This window comes from Primulina tabacum, chromosome 6, assembly GCF_025594145.1.
Source record: "Primulina tabacum isolate GXHZ01 chromosome 6, ASM2559414v2, whole genome shotgun sequence".
NCBI classification, from domain to species: domain Eukaryota; kingdom Viridiplantae; phylum Streptophyta; class Magnoliopsida; order Lamiales; family Gesneriaceae; genus Primulina; species Primulina tabacum.
In genome coordinates, this window is record NC_134555.1 from 6,567,770 (window position 1) to 6,590,646 (window position 22,877).

At 31.8% G+C, this 22,877-nt stretch overlaps 3 protein-coding genes across 6 annotated transcripts; 1 reads left to right on the forward strand and 2 right to left on the reverse strand.

The window, feature by feature from the left end:
* Positions 1 to 1,396: 1,396 nt before the first annotated feature.
* On the forward strand, positions 1,397 to 11,254 carry LOC142549026 (glucose-6-phosphate/phosphate translocator 1, chloroplastic-like). 2 transcript variants are annotated; one of them, XR_012821043.1, is made up of 6 exons: positions 1,397 to 2,212; positions 2,376 to 2,601; positions 3,208 to 3,430; positions 4,032 to 4,245; positions 4,645 to 4,713; positions 11,073 to 11,254. XR_012821043.1 is itself a non-coding variant. In XM_075657751.1 (5 exons), the coding sequence occupies exons 1-5, from the start codon at positions 1,730 to 1,732 to the stop codon at positions 4,654 to 4,656; spliced, it is 1,158 nt and encodes a 385-aa protein (XP_075513866.1). In that variant the 5' UTR covers positions 1,397 to 1,729; the 3' UTR covers positions 4,657 to 4,869. The 2 variants fall into 2 exon arrangements, 1 of the variants encoding a protein (XP_075513866.1); XM_075657751.1 differs by lacking the exon at positions 11,073 to 11,254 and having other exon boundaries at positions 4,645 to 4,869.
* LOC142549028 (septum-promoting GTP-binding protein 1-like) lies at positions 10,914 to 13,662 on the reverse strand. Its single transcript, XM_075657752.1, has 6 exons — positions 13,158 to 13,662; positions 12,836 to 12,959; positions 12,177 to 12,273; positions 11,645 to 11,684; positions 11,404 to 11,487; positions 10,914 to 11,254 (listed from the first exon to the last, which is right to left on the reverse strand). The coding sequence occupies exons 1-6, from the start codon at positions 13,455 to 13,457 to the stop codon at positions 11,090 to 11,092; spliced, it is 810 nt and encodes a 269-aa protein (XP_075513867.1). The 5' UTR covers positions 13,458 to 13,662; the 3' UTR covers positions 10,914 to 11,089.
* Positions 13,663 to 15,594: 1,932 nt separating this feature from the next.
* On the reverse strand, positions 15,595 to 18,358 carry LOC142549029 (uncharacterized). 3 transcript variants are annotated; one of them, XM_075657755.1, is made up of 3 exons: positions 18,089 to 18,358; positions 16,209 to 16,839; positions 15,595 to 15,958 (listed from the first exon to the last, which is right to left on the reverse strand). In XM_075657755.1, the coding sequence occupies exon 2, from the start codon at positions 16,725 to 16,727 to the stop codon at positions 16,245 to 16,247; it is 483 nt and encodes a 160-aa protein (XP_075513870.1). In that variant the 5' UTR covers positions 16,728 to 16,839; positions 18,089 to 18,358; the 3' UTR covers positions 15,595 to 15,958; positions 16,209 to 16,244. The 3 variants fall into 3 exon arrangements, with proteins under 3 accessions (XP_075513870.1, XP_075513868.1, XP_075513869.1); XM_075657753.1 differs by having other exon boundaries at positions 15,597 to 16,839; XM_075657754.1 differs by having other exon boundaries at positions 15,597 to 16,839; positions 18,194 to 18,353.
* Between the last annotated feature and the right edge of the window lie 4,519 nt (positions 18,359 to 22,877).

Here is a 22,877-nt window from a genome sequence, read left to right on the forward strand (position 1 = left end):
ATTTAAATATAAATTGATTTAATTCAAAAATATAAAAGATGTGTGTGTAGATTTAATCATTTGTTTTAAAATTAATGAATTCGAGCTCGTAAATAGACTAATTTGAAAGATAAATTACTTTAAAATATTGAACTGATCAATAATTTAGAAAAATAAAAGAAAGTAAATCAACGCAAATAAATAAAAGAATTTTGTTTTAAAAATTTTAAAAGTATAAATTCAAAAATTTTGCATACGAAAATTCGAATTTTCATATTTCAATTATTATTTTATTATTTTTATTAATCATATTAATGTTAATAATAAAATAAAAAAATAAGTAGATGAATATTTCTACACATTTTTTTTCCGAAAACTAAATCAACACATATTTAAAAAAAAAAATTAAAACAGAAATAAAGTTCAGTATTTTTTTATAGATAAATTAATTAATATTTTAAAAATAAAGTTTTTTTAAGAAAAAAAAATTTGTTGACTAACTCACTGTCTAAAATAATCTATTTTCAAAATTGTAATTGAGTTTCAATTCTCATTTTTTGTATATTATATTTTTATTTTACTAATAAGATATGTATCCAATATCAATAAGATTTTTTTTGTTAATAACAGATAAAACAGCGGACATTGCCATGAGCGACGTTGCAAAATCATAGCGTCCAAGTTACTACAATTTTGCGGTGTCTGCTTCTTTTAGCTGATTCATCCACACGTTTTCCCTTAGATTTTGGAAAATTTCGTCATTTCCCTTTTTGGTGCGGATGACTTTCGTTCCATATTTTTATATTGTTACATCTTACCATATTGTTCGAATCAGTTGTGGACTCACAGTGCCTCCTATGATTCTGCTTGCTCTGAGTTTTTGTTGATGACTTGCTTATACACCTCCACTGCTGGATTTCTTCATCTTTAGAGTAAATAAATGTTTTTTTTTTTAAAAACAAAATTTGTATGTGTTTGGATGAGCTTTCTAGTCCTTCGGTATGTAAACGAGCATAACTAAACACTATTTGTTTCGATCTCGACGTGTTAAGTTTACAGACGATCTTTTATCGAACCAAACTCTGAAGTGCTTTGTTCCTTCACACCTGCATTAAAAAATAATTAATTAAGCTGAAATTAATGTTTTTCCAAAAGTCCAAATCGTAAGAGCTTTAATGAATTTAAAAAATGTTTCTTATCTATTTTATCAAAAAAAAAAAACAAACAAATTAACACAATTTTTACTTTAAATTAATTTTTAAAAGCCGAATTTGAAAATCCATTTTTTTATTCAAATATTTTAAAAAAAAACCAAATGCAACTCAAAACCTCGAATTTTTTATCCAATTATAACAATCTAATGCACCAACCCCTTTTTTTTAAAAAAAAAAACCAAAAACTTTTTCCCCACGGCAATTCAGTTTGCGCGCATTCGTTCCCTCCCTCTCCATGTAAAACCCTGCTCTTCTGATTTCTGGGTACTCACAAAGTCCTATATTATTGCATGGGTGTAAACTTTTGTCCTATTCCATTGCTGACATACATTGTTGTTAAGGTTCTTTTCCAAGGCAGAAACAAGTAGCTTGTTGTTTGTTTTCTGGGCTTTTAGGCTCTTTTCAAGAAATCTTCGAGTTTTCGCCTAAATATTAACGAAATTAGTTTCTTTGAAATCATCGAGTTTTTCCCGGGTCAAACTCCTACCGTGATTTTCGCCAGGAAGTTTTTCTGATATTCTTCTGCATATATCACTATGATCTCTTCTTTCAAGCAGCCAACTTTATCGATTCATGGGTTAAATTTAGTCCAACATAGGACAAAATTTCTCTCCAGCAGGTCGCCGGCTTTTGCTTCTCCGCTGGCGGAAACTACTCGCCGGAGCTTAAATGTTTCTCTTTCTAAACCTCTCTACGTTGATCCCTTTTCTGTTCGTGACGAGAAGGAGCGATCTGTCATCAGGTGTCAGGCATATGAAGCCGATCGGTCGGAGTCCATAGGCAAATCTCCGGAGCAGGCGGCTAAGAAAGTGAAGATCGGAGTGTACTTCGCGACGTGGTGGAGTTTGAATGTGATCTTCAATATATATAACAAGAAAGTGTTGAATGCGTATCCATTTCCATGGTTAACTTCGACGCTGTCCTTAGCCGCTGGCTCACTCATCATGCTCATCACTTGGGCTCTGAGGATTGCTGAAGCCCCAAAGACAGATCTTGAATTTTGGAAGACCCTTTTCCCTGTGAGAATTTTGAGAACTTTTGCTTCATCTTTTGGCTCTGGTTTACTTCGTTTCTTGGATTTTTGTCAAATTTTCTGATTTGTGTTTGATATTATGCGTGCTTTGGTTTCTGGGGTTGTTCTTGTTTTCTAGTATTGTTTTCATATTGGATTTTTGTGCTTAGGTTGCTCTTGCACATACAATTGGACATGTGGCTGCGACTGTAAGTATGTCAAAGGTTGCAGTTTCATTCACTCACATAATAAAAAGTGGTGAGCCTGCTTTCAGCGTTTTGGTCTCAAGGTTCCTCTTGGGAGAAACATTCCCACCAACCGTCTACTTCTCCCTTCTTCCCATCATCGCTGGTTGCGGCCTCTCCGCCCTCACCGAGCTCAACTTCAACATGACTGGTAATTCCTACAACTTGAGCCAGCCTAACAGATCGAACTTTTTTGCCCGAGTCTTCTAAAAATGTTAAAGGTGAAGGTAGAAGCGTGTCACTGTCATTTTAATAGATATCATCTAACTTTGAACGGTTAATGAGTATTTCTTCACAGAATCACGTGATTCTTGTCCAGGTAGGTGGCTACAGAGGGGACTTGCTTATTAGAGGCATGCATATAGACATATATTAGGTATTAGGCCCAATGTTCAAGGTAAATCATGTGCTTTATTGAAGTGAGGGGGATTAAGGCATAATATTAAAGAATTTAGATACTCAGGAAAAAAGCACTTATCTTCTATGTATTTCACAAACTATTGTCCAACAACGAATGAATATTAATTAGTTTACACATATATTAATAGCTGTTTTTGTAGCATTTCACTTTGGATTCTCTATTCCTATGTTTGAAGTGCATTTTTACACCAATACGTGTTCTTCACCAGCCAAGTCACGTTCTTGATGCTTCTATAACCTCTGTATCAGAAGGTCCTTATATTTCTGAAATTTACACTGAATCACGAGTTTCTTGGATGTGGATTGACAGAATTTACTTGTTTGCTTTCGAAATCAGGTTTTATGGGCGCGATGATATCGAATTTGGCGTTTGTCTTCCGAAATATATTTTCCAAAAGAGGAATGAAGGGCAAGTCCATAAGCGGGATGAACTATTACGCATGCTTATCGATGCTGTCGCTCTTGATACTTACCCCATTCGCAATTGCTGTGGAGGGACCACAGTTGTGGGCTGCTGGATTTAAAGAATCCATGTCTCAAATCGGACCTCAGATCATATGGTAATCACTTGACCCTGCCTACGCTCGTCTCATTTGTTTTCTTGTATACTAGAGACCGCATGCATGTGCAACTACTTATGAAATGAACATATATTATATATAGAGATCAATAATGTAATTACTCTCGTGCATCAAACACAAGAGACCTGGATTGAGTGACACCTTTTCTTTTAAATAATTCCAACTCGTCGTTGTCGTCGTACACGCTCTTGAATGAACAAACGGAGAATTATTCATTATGTATTTATTGATGATATATCTCTTGTGATGTAATCTCAAACATAGATTATAGCATCAATGCAAAAGCAACATTAATTTCTAACAAACAACAAGAAGGAAGCATTTCTTAAGTCCTAAACAAGAGCAGAGTTATGCAAAATGTTTTAATCGTGCGGGGTGATCGTCAGTTTCTCCTATCACTGTGTTCTGTTTTCGTATTCGGGCTCATTACCAACAAGATCTAGATTGTATATGGATTGATTGTGGCTCCAATCCAGCCTTGTGGCTTCCTATCTTGTTAAGGGAGGCGATCGAGTAGGTTCCTAAGCTTAGTCTTTACGAGTACTACTTGATTGATCATTTCTTGGTTGTCCATATGTAGGTGGATGGTGGCTCAGAGCGTATTCTACCACCTCTACAATCAAGTATCGTACATGTCACTGGATGAGATATCTCCGTTAACGTTTAGCGTCGGAAACACGATGAAACGTATTTCTGTGATCGTTTCCTCTATCATAATCTTCCAGACGCCCATACGACTTGTCAATGCTCTCGGAGCTGCAATAGCCATTCTTGGAACCTTTATATATTCACAGGTACTTAATTTTCCTCATATTACAGATTCTTGTGTTGTATGCTGTTCGTTTGCGTCTTTTTTCTTTCTTCCTTTTCAGTTCCTTTGTGATCGTACAGTGGCGGAGCCACGTTCATTGGCATTTTTGTATAATTTTGGACTAATTTGATATTAGTTTGAACAGATCAATTTAAAAAATCAAAAAATTCTAGATAGTATAGCCATATTACTGGCTCCGTTATTGATCGTACAGACAAATGGTTGTGATTATAATGAAAAGTATAATCCAAATTACTGATTAAGAATCAAGCAAACTCTGTTAAAAAAGATGTTTATTGTCTGTATGAAATATTGAATTCCACTCACGTAGTTCATTTTCTTGGCTTTAGCTCATTTTTGTGGCTTTTGTTTTTTTGTATAGGCGAAGAACTGAAGGCATTCAAATTGGGAATCCAGTATTATTAACCAAAAACAGAGAAGAGGAAAGGTGGTACAATAATGAAGGACGACTGGCTTCACTTTTTACATGGAAATAAAGATTAAAAAAAAAAATTTTTTTCAAAGTTTTATACAAGTTCGAAATAGGCATATTTTCTCGGTTTTGATTTGTGTTTTTGAAGACGAGAACGATTAACTAAGAATTTTGTAACGATTGAGAATTAAAATCATAGATTTCTAAGTTCTGATTTCAAACCTATTTTAGCCGTTTTGATGAAGTTGATATTCATGTTTTCCGATCTATACTCTTTGTATTAGTAATTGTAATGTCTTTGTATTAGTAATTGTAATGGATTTTAAATACACCCAAAATCGGTGATATATGAAGTTTGAAGTCAAAAACTTGTGTAAGACGGTCTCACGGGTCGTATTTTGCGAGACAGATATCATATTTTGATCATCAATGAAAAATTATTACTTTTTATGCTCGGTAGGGTTTATCCGTCTCACATGTAAAAATTCGTGAGACCGTCTCATAGGAGACCTAGTCAAATCTGAATTATTTCTTCCAATCAAATCTCTCCAAATGTGACCTGAAATGAAGACTTTCAACGAACAACCGAATCTATTTTATTCGAAGAGCATTGGAAAACATGCAATTAGAAACACGAGATAAGTCAGTCTGTTTTTCAATTTTTTTATATAAAATTTAACTTTAAATTTTATTTTTGAATAAAAAGTAGATAATAATAAATTTTTAAACAAGAAAAGATACTAAATGCACCAAAATAAATTTTATATGGAATCATATTTTTTTCCCTGCAACAAATGGTTGACACTTGACTCAACAAGAATCGACGAAACTTATACTTCATATAATTTGTGATTTTCAGATTATAATTCGATAACTTCAAATTTATAAATTTATTCTTAAATTTATTCATTTTAAAAAAATATGTTTATGTATTATTTAATTTATTATCTAATTGATATAATTAAAATTGTAATAAAAAGCAAAAAAAAAAATTCTTGACTAATCTCATATTAAACTTGTAAACCTTGAAACTTTGTCACGCTTTGCGCTTATGAGAACTTTGGACAACCTTTAATCTAAAGGTGATTTTTGAAATCTGGTAAGATAAGTTCTGTGAAATACGAGATTGCAATTGTATTTGTGTCAACCTTCTTTATCTTGACACAAAAACTTGTGTGAGACGATCTCATAAGTCGTATTTTGTAAGACATATATCTTATTCGAGTCATTCATGAAAAAATATTGCTTTTTATGCTAAGAGTATTACTTTTTATTGTGAATATCGGTATGGTTGACCCATCTGACAGATAAATATTCGCGAGATCGTCTCACAAGAGACCTACTCATCTTATCTTTGATAAATTTTGAATATTTTCCGATACCGTGAGTATTTTTTCCTTACCACAAAATATTTGTTCGCCCATTTTATGTTCGGGAAGAGTTTATCTACAATTAACGAAATATGTGCGGGCTCGGCTCGGATAACCGTGATATGTGCTTGGTTATCTGAGCCCTTTTCTTTTGTGTAGTGCTTCTTGGGGTGAGATCAGTTCGGGTTCAGTGGGAATTGTTTGATTCTTATCCTGATTTATTTGTATCATATGTGGGCCAAATACAATGGGCTCGGGCTTTTTGGCTATTCGAGTTGAGCCCGGGTTGGGTCATCTATTCAGGGTATAATATTTTTTTTATTAATATTTATATTGCAACACCGTAGTTATTGTATAAAATAATATATGTTATAAACCATAAAAGAAAGATATATGAGTAGAGATAATTCATAAAAAAAAAAAAAGAAAATAAGTCAATAGTCATGTGCAATTTTCATTAAATACAATCACCCTATTTATAGGGGAAAATTACAATATACAAATCTTTACATGTATTATCTTGTCATATTTATCTTGATTATAAATATTTCAAATCCAAGTAAATAAGGTAATCATCTACAATAAGAATATATTTATAACAATCCCCCTTAGATGATTATTTGCAGAAACAATTGATTCGTCAAATATCCATTTGGCAAAATGGATGCTTAGAAACTTCATTGAGACTCAACGATGTCTCGTTAAAACTTTGTCAGTAAAACACATTGGGAAATATCCAAACGAAAGAAAAAGAATATATCAGTAGATACTTTCTTTAGACATTTCCCAACGATAGATGCGCCTCGTTCGGAAAACCCAGTGGGACAAATCATAGTGAAGGAAAAAGAGTACGACATCTCTCGCTAATTGTTAATTGTCTCATTAAAAACTAAATTTTGAAAAACCACGAGAGAAAAATAATAGACGAGGAAAAAAGAGTACAACTTTGACTGCTCCCTCTATTGCAAGCATCACTTAAAATCATCACCTCTTCGTGTTCCGAACTTGTACACTGGTTTATCAAATTTTGATGTAGGTGATAATTTTGTAAAAATATCGGTGATATTGTCTTCAGTTGTTGATAATCTATTTACGTAAATCAATAGTCTGAATGATATTGCAAAGAAAACCATTCATGTGTCTTTCTGGTTGTAACTGTCTTCCTTGGAAAAAATATATACATCATTAGTGTAATATGTGAGATGTGATGATGTCTAAATTCCTATATATGGTACTTCAAGACCAAATATCTTTTCTTCATCTTTCAAGTTGGAGAAAATAATATTTTGAGCATCAAAAGGTCAAACAACCAAACAACCACAAATTGATGCAACTTATAAAATTATTTTTCGTACATTTTATTTGTACTATAACTTATGTACGTATATTCTTCTAGAAAATGTACAATATATAATCATAGACATAATTTCGTCTTTTCCAAGTATTTTTTTGCAAATTTATATTTCAATTACTTGTCCATTTTAGTAAAATCTTCAAGAGTACTAAGTTGAAAGTATCACTTGTACCATGATCATTTTAATTTGTATAATGACATGTTCTATTGAAATATTAGTTTTGGATGTTGAATCTAAATCCATTTGACATCTCAAATCCTAAGAAGATTTGCTATACATATCATTGTCAAATTAACATATCCATGACTAGTGAAAATATTTTCTCATATCCGACTTTGAGTTAGAAACTCTGAGCTAAAGTGTGCTCATATTTCATACGTCATTTGTCAATCATTTTTATTGATAATCACTGCAAATTGTATTTCAAGATAATCCTCATTTTGCATTATAGCAAAAACACATTAATAATTATATCATTTTGATCTCAAATAATATGTGAAATCTCATCTTTTTTAATATACTTGTTATTCTTCGCAAATACTACCATCCAAGTTGGATTCATTTAAATATTTAGTCGATCACGCTTTTAGCGTCTTTTATGTTTACTTGCAAGTAATATAGGATATGTCCCGCAGGAAATCAATTTCTTTCATAATGACTAGACTTCATTATTCTTTTAACATTAAGATATTCACTCATTTTCTTTAAATGGATTCTTCGTCGTTTTAGACGATTTATGTACATTGTTCAACTAAAATATTAATGAAGCTAAATAGTATAATAGATCTTATATATAAGATCAAATAACATATTTTGATATTTAAACTTGAAACTTCAAGTTAACTTTATATTACACTGGGATCGATCTCAAAAATATTATTTTAGCTTCTATTTTCTCCCATCAATGACCAATGTTGGAAATATTGATTTACCAAAATAACAAATGAGAAATTGCATAATAAAAATCTCATTGCTCAATTATTTGATCATAAGATTCAAATTTTTTTCCAACATATCTACAATCTCTTCAAGAGATTTATTCTAGTGAATTTGTCGCATATAACATATTATATCAGTTGGCATAATATATACAACATATATTTCAGATATCCCCAAAATATGATGCATTTATTATCAGAATCAATAGTTTCAATAGTTGATTGGAGGCATAATAAATCACTTAAACCAACATATTTATGACATAAAATTGATATTCACATTCTTTCTTTTAATCAAGCTTGTCTTGATTATATATTTTGGAAATTTTTCTCAAAAAGTATTTTCGCAAACATCCAGTTACGATTCGCGGGCCCACATTATTTATTCTTTCCAGATAATACGGGAATTTCTGTCAACTTGAGCATATGATAGTGGTATCAAATTTGCATAAATAAGAATTCATAAAATTTTCTGGATATTTGATTAAAAAATCTTCGTATTTATCGATCCAGAAACTTTTGGTTTCATAATTAATATCTTTGTGCACTATTAATAGTTTGTTAACTATTCATATAATTTGAATGCCCAATCCAATCGATTATGCTAAATTCTGAAAATATTTGTATCAATGATACTTTTATAAAATATTAGCTCTTCTAGAACTATTGATTTGTAATATATTATTTATACAAAATCAATATTTTCATTGGATTCTCAAATCCATATACGTCAATGTTTATCACCATTTTATTGTATAAAGCATATCATCATTTTCTTTTCGTCATCATTCGAATGATCTTCTAGATCTTTAATATATTCATATCAACATAAAATGAAAATATAATTTGGGTAGACATCATGAGTCTCCATAAACTTTATATCGAGCTTATGCATATCTCAATATTTTGTGCCAATTTTATAATTCAAATCTCATTTGAGATAATATATTCTTGTTTGATATCAAGTGTGTTCATTAGCACTATCACATTCATCTTATAGAATGAATCACATTAGTTAAACAACTTTGAATAATTGTCTTCCTTTATTTCTCTTTGAATAAATAAAAATACTATAACTACGATATTGAAATTGAGAAATTTAACCTGGAAAATTGAACATACATTTTCAAATTCTTACATGTACAAGTAGATCTTTTACATTAAATAACGACATTTAGTCTCTCATAAATAAAAATCCCAAATCAGAAAAATTATCACAAAATTTCATAATAAATTAATGTAATATCCTATGAAATATATTGATATAATAAATTCACAAAATTTATAAAGTATTTATGTCATGAAATAATTTATGTGAATCAAAATAAATACATGCTAGAATTTTTCAAAATTTAGTTGAATATGTAAATTCACTATAAAAATTCAAGGCATGTTAGAGTAAACATGAGAATGGCGAATAACATGCAATGAAACATGGAATTGAAAATCAGTGACAATGTATGCGAAATATGTAAATGTACAAAGCTCAATTTACTGCCACGGTAGTGTATAGACTACCATAATTGTCAATATTTAATATAGACGATGATATCAATTCATTGGGTTTACCATTTATTTTCTTTTTTGATTGATGACATTGTGATCTTACTGTCATATATTCTATTTCAAACATCGTGGTCTCACTACCACATACTCATATATATTTTATCAAATAGCATATACAATTCATCCCTGAACATGAAGTCACTACACATAATAAAATAGTAACTAATAATAGATCATGCATTTTCTTTTGATAGATATTAGATCTGTAGTCACCTTCTTTAGGAATTAAACAATTTTAGATCTTATGTCGATATTCTTTAAGAAATTGTAATAAGTCTCTCGATTCGTAAGATCCTCAAAAAACATTCAACCAAAAGGGCATTAAATTAATATTACTGATCAAGAATATTGTCAAGTCTTGGATCTTATATAAATATTCTTCATGAATATCAACAAATCTTTGATACACGTTGTGCTATTTCAATAGCATTAAGAGAATGAGAAATGTGTTCATCCTCAGTTGCTGATAACGTGTTATAAACCATAAAAGAAAGAGAAATGAGTAGATAGAACTCATAAAAGAAAAGAGAGAATGAGTCAATAATCAAGTGCAATTTTCATTAAACACAATCACTCTATTTATAGGAAAAGATTATAACATACAAATCTTTATATATTTTATCTTGTCCTATTTATCTTGATTACAAATCTTTTAAATATAACTAAATAAGGTAATATTTATAACAATATAGATAATCATGAAGAAAACGATAATTTTGATCTAATGAGGATTTTACTATGTAATAAATTACGCAAAAAATAAAATATTCAAACCAAAGCTTTTTATTTATTGATTTTTTGGATCTGAGATTTGGCGAGATGTAATTTTTTATTATTACTATTTTACAATGCTTTACTCTGTCTCATTACATTTATCATTGTCACATAAATAAATATAACAAATTATAACTAGATTTAAAAACTACTTCAATATAATCACAATTTCTATTTAAAATTTACTAAAAATAAAAATTAAAATTTTGAATATTTATGCTAAAGAATTAGCCAAACAACAAAAAATTTATTCTAAAATATAACCTCCAACTTGCGCATGTATAATTTTCTTGAGGTTTACAGACCAATTTTCTCTCATAAACCTACATTCTATTTACAAAAAATCAAAGCTAATCGAACTTATATTTTCTAAGTTCGAAAAAATCGACGTTTAATAGTCGATAATGGGTTCCCCGATCGTCAAATTTCTCTCAAGGGTCCAGGGCAAGTTAAAGAGCTTGGCCACAACGAACTTGAAAATCTTGTTTACGTTGATGTTATGCGTTGAGCTTGAAAAGAAAAGGGTCGCTTTAGTCGCTTTTGCATATGCTCGTGCCTGCATTTATTTACAAATAATTCAATCGGACTGTGTTTCAGTCGTGACGTCTATTAATTTTACAGTGGACTTCACATATATTATTAAATATTCATCGATATTTTAAAAATAATAATATAAAAAACTACAAATAATCTCGTTAATATTACCTGAGTAATAACGGTCCATTGAATATCGGGTGGCATTTGGACAAAATCATCAAATTTCGTTCCTACTAATATAGGAATTGCAGTCTGCATGTGAAGAAGACAAATATTAAAATAAATCTTTCTCAATTTCAAAAATAAAAATAAAAAATTATTACAATAATATGAATTTCGCTTTAATTTCCGACATTTTGAAAAAGAAAAGCGAAAGTGACTTAAAGTTAAAAGTAATGTAATTTGGTACCTGATTCCATCTTCTTGCCTCACTGTACCATCCAATAATACTGCATTTAACAGCAAATTAATACTGTAAATTTAATAATAAAATGAATCATTTATCATTTACAATACAATGTTGTTATTTACGCTCCATTTTTTTGAACTACGGTGATACTTTCTTAGATTAACTAGTGATCCTCGGAGAACGAGTATTTTAGAATTTTTGGGTTCGTGATATGAGACAAATAATATAGACATAAGTAATATTTTTTAATAATAAAATATATAAAAATGATATTTAATATAATGTTTGATTCGATTGATTAATTTGAGATAACGTGATATTACTGTTGTGTCTTTTTGAAAATATTAATAAAATACTCATAATATTATTTATTAAATGTAATGTCGTGATTTCAATTCAATGATTTGATTGATGTGGGATAAATGATTGGTAGATGAATAAATAATATGGTACACCAAACATGATATTAGATTTGATAAAAATATAAAAAAATAATATAGCGAATCAAACGATACCTTAATGATAATATTACCTGTTGAGTGTACATCGACTGGTAAGATCAAACATAAACAAAATGGCCACAGCATCTTTACAGGCAATTGGGACTTGATCCAACGATTTCCTATCACCTGCGCCGATATGTTTCAACAATTTTAAATCAAATTTATAAAAATTAATATGTTAGGAATTTTATTCTGACCCATTAAATCAAATTTATAAAAATTAATATGTTAGGAATTTTATTCTGACCCATCAACAATAAATACTAAATTAGAACTATACTACAAAAATAAAAATAAAAATAAAATTTCAGTGTGTGTAGTTGACGGGACACCTAAAGTCATCCCAGGCGATGAAAGATCTTGAACATATCATATTCCACTTTGTACATTTCAATTTTCAAAGTGAAAATATTTGAAATTAATAATTAAAAAACTAATAATAAAATGATAAAAATTTGTGTGAGACGATCTCGCCGATCGTATTTTGTGGTACATATATTTTATTTAGGTCATTTATTAAAAATTATTATTTTTATGCCAAGAATATTATTTTTTATTGTGAATATCAGTAGGATTGACCCGTCTCACATGTAAAAATTCGTGAAATCGTCTCACATATAAAGATTTGTGAAATCGTCTCTTTAGTCACACAAGAGACATAATCTAATAAAATAAGATATATATATACCTCCGACATCCCATAGTTTGCAGGCGATCCTGGCTCCTCCTCCGATGTCGAATGTCTTGTCCATCAAATTTAAACCTTTCATTTGCAGACTTCTCTGTTCTTCTAAATCTCCTACATACCTTATCTAACAAAATCAAAATAAAAACATAAAAAATAATAATAATAATAATAATAATAATAATAATAAAAAAATAACACATGCAAATCAAGAAATTTATTAATTTCAGTTAAGAATAATACATTTATTAAAATTATTATATTTGAGCTGATAAAAAAGAAAAAGAAAAAAGAAAGGGGGAATAATTAAATTAAAAATCTTTACCGCGAAGCTTGTTTTTCCAATCTGACAATCACCCAGCAAACTAATCTTCAAGCAGACTAAATCAGAATCACCGCCGCTACACGACTTTGTGCCGGGAAACTCCAACGCCGCCGCCATTGTTGACGGGGAGGAGTTTCTTCTGGAAGACAACCTCGTGTAACGAGGAGAAGCAGGTGGCCTTACTGAGCAGGCGAGGATTCTGTGCCATAATAACTTGAAGAAACGCCGGAAAACCTTCACCTTTTCCGATAGGCTCCACCGGAGGTTGACCTGCACTATTTTCCGGCATAGCTGCGTCATCTTCCCGGTGTCTAGTTCTGATTAAGGGATTTCTAGCCTGTGGGTTGGGTGGATCGATGACTGAAAGAGTCCAAAGTTGCCGGATCCTTGAAATTTACCAAACTGGCTGGGAAGCTGTGAAGGCAGAGCTGGGCCTGGATGAAAAGCATAGAATAAAATCATACTTTTTTTTTTGGTTTTGTTTTGTTTATGTAATGTAATGTAATGTAATGTAATGGATACATACAAATGTAATGGATACATACAAATATATAAAATAATAATAAAGGATGGACACTCATCTAACTCTATCGTCGTATGCTCAATTTGCCGGCTGCATTCAGTCTTCTTCTAATGGTTACAAATCAGAAATGTTTTTGTTTTTCTCTCTATATACGATGCCATATATTCGTGAGATGAATTGATCTGGTTTATTGTTATAATCAACCGTGATATTTTGGACATACAAATTAATATTTTTTCACGAATCGTGTCGAATTGAATATTCGTCTCTCAAAATTGAGATATAAAACAGTCTTATTATATGAGTTTTTGTGTGTATATATAACAAGACTTTCATATGGTTTTTCACACAAATTTTTTTTTTTCCAATTTTGCTCTGCATCATATATTACTCATAGATTGTTTTACACCGACTTATTAATTAACCTCGTGTCGACTTTTAATCATATATCATACATTTTAGATTTTAAAAATCCTAATTTAATCAGTTATTTTAAATTCTTTATATTGTAAAACATAATAAATAAATTAATTATTTGGAAAAATAAAAATATTATATATATGCAACATATAATAATCATATGATGTTTTCAGGACTATAAGATTTGGATCAAATAAGCGATGTTTTTATAATCGGATCAATGATCGAGCCAGTTCACTTTAAATAGTGATTCTATATCATATAAAATAATAATATAATATATTAAATACTATATTTAAATTCTAAATATCTTAATTGTGTATATAAATAAATAAATAAATATTTTTCAAAGTTTAAAAAATCAGATAAGCTATAATAGTAGTAAAATAAAATTTTTAATAAAAATTTAAAATTCAAATAATCATATATTTACAAACATTAAATTAAAATCAATTTTAAAAAAATTATGAACCAGGCCAACATGTTTGACAAGTTCAATACCGATCCAACCAGTTTGTCAAGCTCAAAAGTTAATTTTGGTTGCTATTTTTTAGAATGTCCATTATCACAACATTATCATAGATATATTATTGCACCTCATATAATTTTGTAAGCTCTTGAATTGCTTAATAATGGTTGCAACTTGCAAACAATATACACTTTCCATTATTCAACTTTTAAATTTATTTCTCATTATATTAAATAAAACACTGGACTAAATAATAGCAAACATGCATGATAAAATAATAGAGTATTATGAAAAATTTACTAAATAAATGTTTTCAATATAAAAGAGTTATAAATAAAATATATAAATAGATAATTTTTAAATTTTCAAAAAAATTTAATAGAGAAATCAGATTTTATCGGCCCAATTCTAAATAAATCGTAGTTCATTCTTTCTTTTTAGCAGATCTCTTGTGAAACGATCTCACGGATCTTTATCTATGAGACAGGTCAACCGTACCTATATTCACAATAAAAAGTAATACTCCTAGCATAAAATTAATACATTTTTATGGATGACCCAAATAAAATACCCGTCTCACAAATACGACCCGTCTTACCGTCTCACACAAGTTTTTGTTTTTTTTTTAATAGTCTCCCACCAATCTCATTTGCAGTCATAGAATGTGTAGGTAGGGCAAAAGGAAAGAGGGGGGGAACCTATAGAACTTCTCTTTAGGTCCAAATTCTTGAAAGCATTTAACTTCCTCCACCAAACCAAAGATTCCACAAACGAAACAAAAAACCCATCCAACTTTATCTAAAATATAATATAATAGTAAATGAATTTTTTGAGAATATGGAAAAATGATTATGTTAGAAAAATATGAAAACAAAAGGATTTTTCAGGAAAAATATGAAAACAAAAGGATTAGCACACATTGCCTCAAATTCCCTTGCATCTTCATGGGTCAACAATGGTATTATAACAATTTCATAATTCTCCATAAAAACCACCAACCAAAACTTAAGAGCAAAAGGGAAAAAAAGTGAATGCATTAGACGGGACAAGACAAACAAATTTAAATGGTTTTAAGTGAATGCACATGAATCCAGTGACCACATCACACCAATTGAGGCCTTGTTTTTCAACTTTCAAGACTCTACTTCTGATCTAGAATATAAGGTTAAGAATTTGCACGAAACAGAAAAGCAATAAGACCTTACAAATATGTCTCAAACTCCAAGGAAATCTAAGAAAAACGCCTCTATTCAACCACCGGCATCCGCACTCCCATTTAACACGCAGAAGAAAGAGTTTACATCTGACGGTGTTGGCTCAAGGGTTACTGATAAAATGGCTGCAACATCAATTGCAGCAGCTGTTGGGACCAGAGGTACGGTTGCATCCCTAATCATGCAAGAAATTAAGTACTTTAGCCAACTCGAATTACATGGTCCGAGCAGCTCCAACAAGCCATCATCAGGTAAACTTGTGAAACTTTGCATCCACGTGTGAGTTTGCGGGACTCAATATAGGATCAGTTGTAAATATATCAACTAAGAAAAAGAAAGGAAACAAATGCAACATGCCGAGGATGTGTTCTACAGTAGAAGTAGCAGAAAGAAACCAGCCGAGTGGGTTTTCACGATTCACTTACCGGAATCTGAAAGCTGATCTTAAAAAGTCTGCAGCTTTAGACCATGTTATCAGATAATTTAGAGAAGCTAAGTTTCTTAAGACGATTTGTAATAGGATTCACCCATGTCCTGTCGGGATTCCCACATTTCACGTCCACTATTTCAACAATGCTTGGTCCTTTCTTGACGGATTTTTTCCTTATAGGGGTCCCATCTATTGAAATATCACAAGATGTAAGCATTGGGATATGATGTGTACCTCCAGAGCTGAGCTTTGACCTCCTAACATTTTCAGGGCATTTACGGTTTTTCGCAATGTTTGGGCCATTGCTGCTTGCTTCATCTTTTGATGTTTTAGATTTTGGTTCTCTTGGAGTCGAGTCCCCAGTTGGAACAGAGACAGAAGCGCACGACTCCGACACCTTGGTAGCATGTTTTGCAGAGTCTAATTCTCGGGACATAAGGGCACCAATTGTCCCAGTCGTTCCTATTTTAACGGATCCTCCCCCACCCCTGATAGCTTCTAATGTATGTACCATGATGATGCAACTAGTGCACAAAATCAGTACAAAATTTTCTATGATTCAAGGTGGTGTAATTTTCAGTTGGTTCTACTAGATATATAGATATTGAATCGATCAATTGAAGATCCTGCATCAAAGCGTATTTTTCAGTTAGTTCTAGTAGATATTTGATCAATCAATTTAAGATCCTACACCAAAGCATCGGGTCATGCAACAAGTGCTCCTAAACAATATTACATTTCTCTAAATACTATTCAAACAGCAAAGGTATCTCTAAACTAAATGCAGTTGCATAACATAGAACAACCTTGAATATAAGTACTCCGACTGTGATTATATGTATGATGGTCCACATACGTTTAGATATTTCCATTGTTTCATTAGAATAACTTCTATATTATTTCTAACGGTAACAAGAACATTTTGTTCAACAAGCATTATCTTAATACCTTAAACGAATCTGCACATCTATCTCAAGGGCAGGCACAACGGAAGTCAGAGGGAGCATCCATGATGGAACATCCCAGTTCAAATATTTATTCATATTCAAATTTGACGATTCGTAAAAGAAGGAAAAAAAAAGATGAAAACAACTAAATCCCTTCATTACTGAAAAGCAACTAGGTGAATGCAGAACGATTAACATCTGCAAAGCTGTGACATAATAACGTTCGATGTTTATTGCATTGGCACATAATGGTTGGATGATCAACTTTCATAGGCCAACTACTTAACAAAATAGATGCTTCACTGCTAAAAGGTCTAGGACAGGCCGGACTCATTAAGTCAGTCGCCAAATTGAAAAGCTAACTGTTCAAGCATTGGAGCTCCATTAAGACAAATAAATAAGAGGTCTTGGTTACAGAATATTATGTATTAACCAAAGGCGAAAACCAACCACCTCCAAACTCTCAACCCAACATAATAAACACAGTCATTAAAGCAAAATATCAGAAGAAAGATTTTTTTTTCATGGAAGAGGGGTTAGAGCTTCTAGTTCATTTGCAGATATGTATAGTTTAGGTCTATAAACATCAGAAAATGGGATGAGATATTTGCCACAAAATTAAGATCTTCCTTATTTTCTGGAGGCATTGGCTCCTCGAAGTTGCCAAAATTTAACACATTGCTAATCATACAACCGTAGCACAAAAACTGCCCAGAAATCGTCAAGAATCCAGGTATCAGTAGAAACTGGGATGGGTGGATATTCGATAAAAACTTCAACTTTTCAACTCTGGTTTTTCTAAGAATAAAACTAAACAAAGAATTTAAGACATGGCATATAATAACACACATAATTATTCAAAAAACAAATGAATCATGAACAATTTCAAAAATCAAGAAATTGGTAACGATTAAGAATGGAAGTTTACCAACAAATGAGTGCTCGTACGAAATGAGTTTGATTCGTCAAATCTTGGGAAAAAAACAGCGACGTGGGTCGTATTATTGTCATCAAGAAATCAATTAACTCTTACCAAAGTGGGTGAGTTTGGAGAACTTTATTATTTCAAATTCAAGAAAGTGGAAGCAAGATCCGACATAGTTTCTAGCGTTTCCGGCTCCCCCAACAACTCTTGCTTTGACAACAATGGACCCCGTTTTTGGGTTTGTCTCCAAATCTATATGGATGATTGATGAAGTTTCATGTGTCATAAATCATAATATTAAAAAAAATCACATTTTATTTTAGCATTTATCTTTGTTTCCAAAAAGTATTGATCTTTTAATAACTACACAAACTTATCACTAACGGTAAGAACTCGTGTTGTTCGACAGATACCACAAATAATAAAAATATCAGAATAGGATATAAAATAGTAAATTTGTGTTTAATCAGAATTAAGTGTTATGCCAGATGTTACAACATCTCGGACAACATGCACCGGAATATTATATTTTGTAACACAAATTCACTTAACATAAACAAATTGACGAGATTAAATATGCACAAGTATAAATACTTGTGCGGTGCCTTATGGCAAAAATTAATCACTAGAAAATCAAACCGATTACAAAAACCTATCACTAGTGATTGAGACAAAAATCAATTTTCTCAACAAGTTGAGGAAAATAAAACTTTCTAAAACAACTACTCAAAATAAAACTTATTCAAGAAAGCAAAAACGTGAGCCAAAAACTTGAAACAACAAAACCCGATCTCCAGCCAACTTCGTCATGGATGTTGTCTGTAGATGTTTCCACGATTCAATGCAACACGTCCAGCACTCTTCAAAACAGCAACATTTTTGTAGAATTATTTGTCTCTGAAATCTTGACGTGCAAAAGTGCATCAGTTATGCAATCATGAAAACCTCCAAGCGAAGAGTGAAAACCATATAAATCGAAAAAGCTCTCTCTTAAAAGTTTGTGTGAATCCTCAATCCAAGAGCTCTCGCCAAAGTGCGTGTATCAATAATCGAGAAGGTTTGTGCACAAGAGAGAGAGAAGAGAGAGTGAGTGAGAGAGCTTCAACAATGTCCTTGATCTCTTATTTATAGATGTAGACTTTTATTCTTCAAGGAAACTTATTTCACAAGGAAATTGAGAGTTTAATTAAAAATAAACTCCTTTTAAATATTGATACCATATCTCATTAAATCATTATCATAAATATAATATCTAGAAAAGGCAAACCCAATATTCCACATAATCTATCAATAGGAAATAAATTTAAGGAAGATATTATATCACAATAAAATCTTAACATAATTATCTAGAAAGTCAAAACCATAATTAAATATTATACTCAATCAAATCAACAAGGAAAAGATAATATTAGAGAAATCAATTTAATATGGAAATTATATTTCCATTCAATCTACCATTTTTTGTCTTTTTGGACAAAATCAAATCAAACTCAATTTCTCAGTTGAACTCCAGTTAACTCCCCCTTAATATGAGAATTTTTCTCCCCCTGAAAAAAATCAAGTTAGTACGGGTGTTGTTCGTTGTGTTGGCAACACCTGAGACAACACATGCAAAAATCATTAGCAGTTCATTAAAACAGAAACACATCAGGGAAGCAGGACCTTAACAAAGCAGAACATTAAAAACGAAATCAAGCAAAGGTATCAGATAGATGGTATCATTTGATCCTTTCAATTCACACTCCCTTGAGTTTGAGTCACGTCTTCTCCCTTTTTTTGTCCATAATGGACATCTACCTTCATAGTTAGACGATAGTCAGAAACTGAGTTCTCGTAGGACACCAGATCAGCTTTGGCCCGTAATCACTTACCAAAATTACTGAGATAACTGCGTCCAAAATCATTTCGAAATAATTTCCAGAATTGAAACCCACATCGATTTTAACACCACTGAACTATCAAAAATCACAAATATTGGATTTATAGCAAAATCCGGATTTTCATCGAATTTTCTCTGTTGAAATATGCATACCCTCTTGACCAACAATATTCACAATGTTATGTTTATGCATGACCTATTTATGCCTAATAACAGAATGTAACAGAAATAGAAACATGAAAACAAATATGAGATATGATCACAGATGAAGTGTTTTCGCAAATGTTGGCAACATCTTCTGACAACACGTCCAATTTCAAAATTTATTTTGATTTTTATGCACACTTAGAGACTTATTAATTTTCTGACCATAGAAGTGGTAGCTCCCACACTAGAAGAACGGTCTCCTTTAGGACTCCTCTAGGTAGCTTTTTCCATTTTCTTCTATTTTTGTCTTCTGTATTAAATTCAGAAGAGGTAACGTAGCTCCCACACTAAAAGTACAGTCTTCATTGGACTCTTTTAGGTAGCTTTTTCCAATCTTTTCTTCTGATACAGAGCATATTGATTTTGCTTTTTACTCAATCTTTTCCAGTCACTTTTTGTATGGGACAATGTCATGAAGTACATGATCATCCTTCAACTACTTTGTGATTTTAATCAGATTATTAATCATATCCAAGTGTGTTAAGTTTAGGTAGAACACGAAATTGTAGGTGCACCAGAAGATTATGCAACATTGTGATAACACATCATATAACAATATGCATGCAAATGCAGTATGTCTAAGTCCTATAAATGCACATGCATGTTAGGTGTCGTCCGAGATGTTGTAACATCTGAGACAACATCTATGAATAATCAGGCAAAACACATGCTGAGAGATTTGCTAAGGTTGGAGAATCTCTCAAAAACTAATGCTTTTGTGAATATGTCAGCCAGTTGGTTATTTGTACCAACAAATTCAATTCGAATCAATCTTTTTTCTATTAAATCTCGAATAAAGTGATATATAATGTCAATGTGTTTTGTTCGAGAATGTTGTACTGGATTTTTTAAAATATCAATTGTACTAGAACGATTTCTTCCTAATGAAATTAACCCATGAAAATTGTGAGAAATCATCAACACATATAAAAAAAATACTTCTTACCTCCAAAGCTTTCCACTTCCATAGGACCCAATAGGTCCATGTGAAGTAAATCCAGACAGCGTGTTGTCCCAGATGATGGCAACACTGGGTATGACACGCGGGTCTCCTTACCGTTTTGACAATCTCCGCACACATATGGTATACCAGATGAAAGATTAGGCATACCTCGTACTGCATCGTACTTACACAAGTTCTTCAAGGTTTTGAAGTTTACATGTCCAAGTTTTTTATGCCATAGATCGAGTTCACTGATTTGTGCATGTTTGCACGAAAGAGCTTCACCTATTTGGTAGCAGTTGTCCGAAGACCTTGTACCTGTCATAATGCACATGTTAGATTCATCAAAAACTTCACAAGTATGTTTATCAAACTTGACATGCAAATTATCATCACACAATTGGCTTATGCTTATCAAATTTGAATTTAATCCTTCGACATGAAGCACATTGTAGAGCTTTGGTAGTCCTTCAACATTCAATGTTCTCTTTCCAACAATTTTTCCTTTAGCTCCCCATCCATAGGTTACTCTCCCACCTTTTTTATCAACATAATCAGAGAGATATTCTCGTGATCCTGTCATATGGCGAGAGCTTCCACTATCAAAGTACCAATGACCTGCAGTGTTAGTTTTCAATGAAGTATAGACAACTTTACAGTGAGTTTTTACCTTTGGTACCCAAATTTGTCTTACTGTAGGTCGATTTATGAAGGTGTTGCGGAAAGTGTTGTGCAACATTTGAGGCAACATTCGGCTTGACTTTAGGTTCATGCGGTCGTCCCTGAGTTTAAAACAATATGGCCTGATATGGCCAGGCTTAAAGCAGTAATGTCATACATACCTTCGTTTTCTCTTCTTAGGGACATGTGTAGTGGATTGTCTTTTTGGTGAAAAGCTTTTGATTGGAGATGTAGGTCGTGTGGATGTAACATCTTTTTCTTTCACAAAGAGAGTCGACTTGGATGATTCACCAATCTCAAACACACTGTCTTTGAAGCCTAAGCCCTTTTTATCATCTCTTCCCATCAAAAGTATGGAATCAAGCTTGGATGTGCTCGAATTGAACTTGGATAATGTTTCAGTTGTCTTTTGAAGCTCTTCTTTGGTCTTACCCAGTTCTAAGTCCTTTTTGCTCAGAATTACTTCAAGTTTGGCAATCACGGCTTTTAGATTGGTGTTTTCCTTCATAAGAGTTGAGTTAAGCTTGTTTCTTTTGGTCCAATCCTCAAACAACTCTTCATAAAGCTTTTGAACACTCTCAAGAGTCATCTCTTCATCATCAGCTTCCAATTTATCATCTACACTCGAATTTTCAGAAGCTGTAGATTTTAAACAAACTGATTTTTCGCAGATGTTGCGGACACGAGTGGCAACACCTAGGGTAACACCTAAAGGATTTACTTGCAACCAGCGTTTTTCTTCATTCCTTGGTCGAAACTGTTGTTGGACTTGAGGTTTAGGAGCTGATGGTCTAAGTGCTGCATTTGCCAGTGATGTGTCCATTTAAATAGATTTTTTTTTCTGTCAAACAAAAACAAAAACCAAAATCAGCACTTAGTATAACAAGAGTAGACTTTGATACCACTTGTAAGAACTCGTGTTGTTCGACAGATACCACAAATAATAAAAATATCAGAATATGATGTAAAATAGTAAATTTGTGTTTAATCAGAATTAAGTGTTGTGCCAGATGTTACAACATCTCGGACAACATGCAGCGGAATATTATATTTTGTAACACAAATTCACTTAACATAAACAA

What these genes read in the sequence shown, in the direction of transcription:
- LOC142549026 (XM_075657751.1), top strand. Translation starts at nt 1,730, where the DNA reads ATGATCTCTTCTTTCAAGCAGCCAACTTTATCGATTCATGGGTTAAAT. An exon ending in TTTGGAAGACCCTTTTCCCT is followed by an intron (nt 2,213 to 2,375) that starts GTGAGAATTTTG and finishes TTTTGTGCTTAG; the next exon opens with GTTGCTCTTGCACATACAAT. An exon ending in GCTCAACTTCAACATGACTG is followed by an intron (nt 2,602 to 3,207) that starts GTAATTCCTACA and finishes TTTCGAAATCAG; the next exon opens with GTTTTATGGGCGCGATGATA.
- LOC142549028 (XM_075657752.1), bottom strand. Translation starts at nt 13,457, where the DNA reads ATGACGCAGCTATGCCGGAAAATAGTGCAGGTCAACCTCCGGTGGAGC. An exon ending in TTGGAAAAACAAGCTTCGCG is followed by an intron (nt 12,960 to 13,157) that starts GTAAAGATTTTT and finishes TGATTTTGTTAG; the next exon opens with ATAAGGTATGTAGGAGATTT. An exon ending in AGGCAAGAAGATGGAATCAG is followed by an intron (nt 11,488 to 11,644) that starts GTACCAAATTAC and finishes CTTCACATGCAG; the next exon opens with ACTGCAATTCCTATATTAGT.
- LOC142549029 (XM_075657755.1), bottom strand. Translation starts at nt 16,727, where the DNA reads ATGGTACATACATTAGAAGCTATCAGGGGTGGGGGAGGATCCGTTAAA.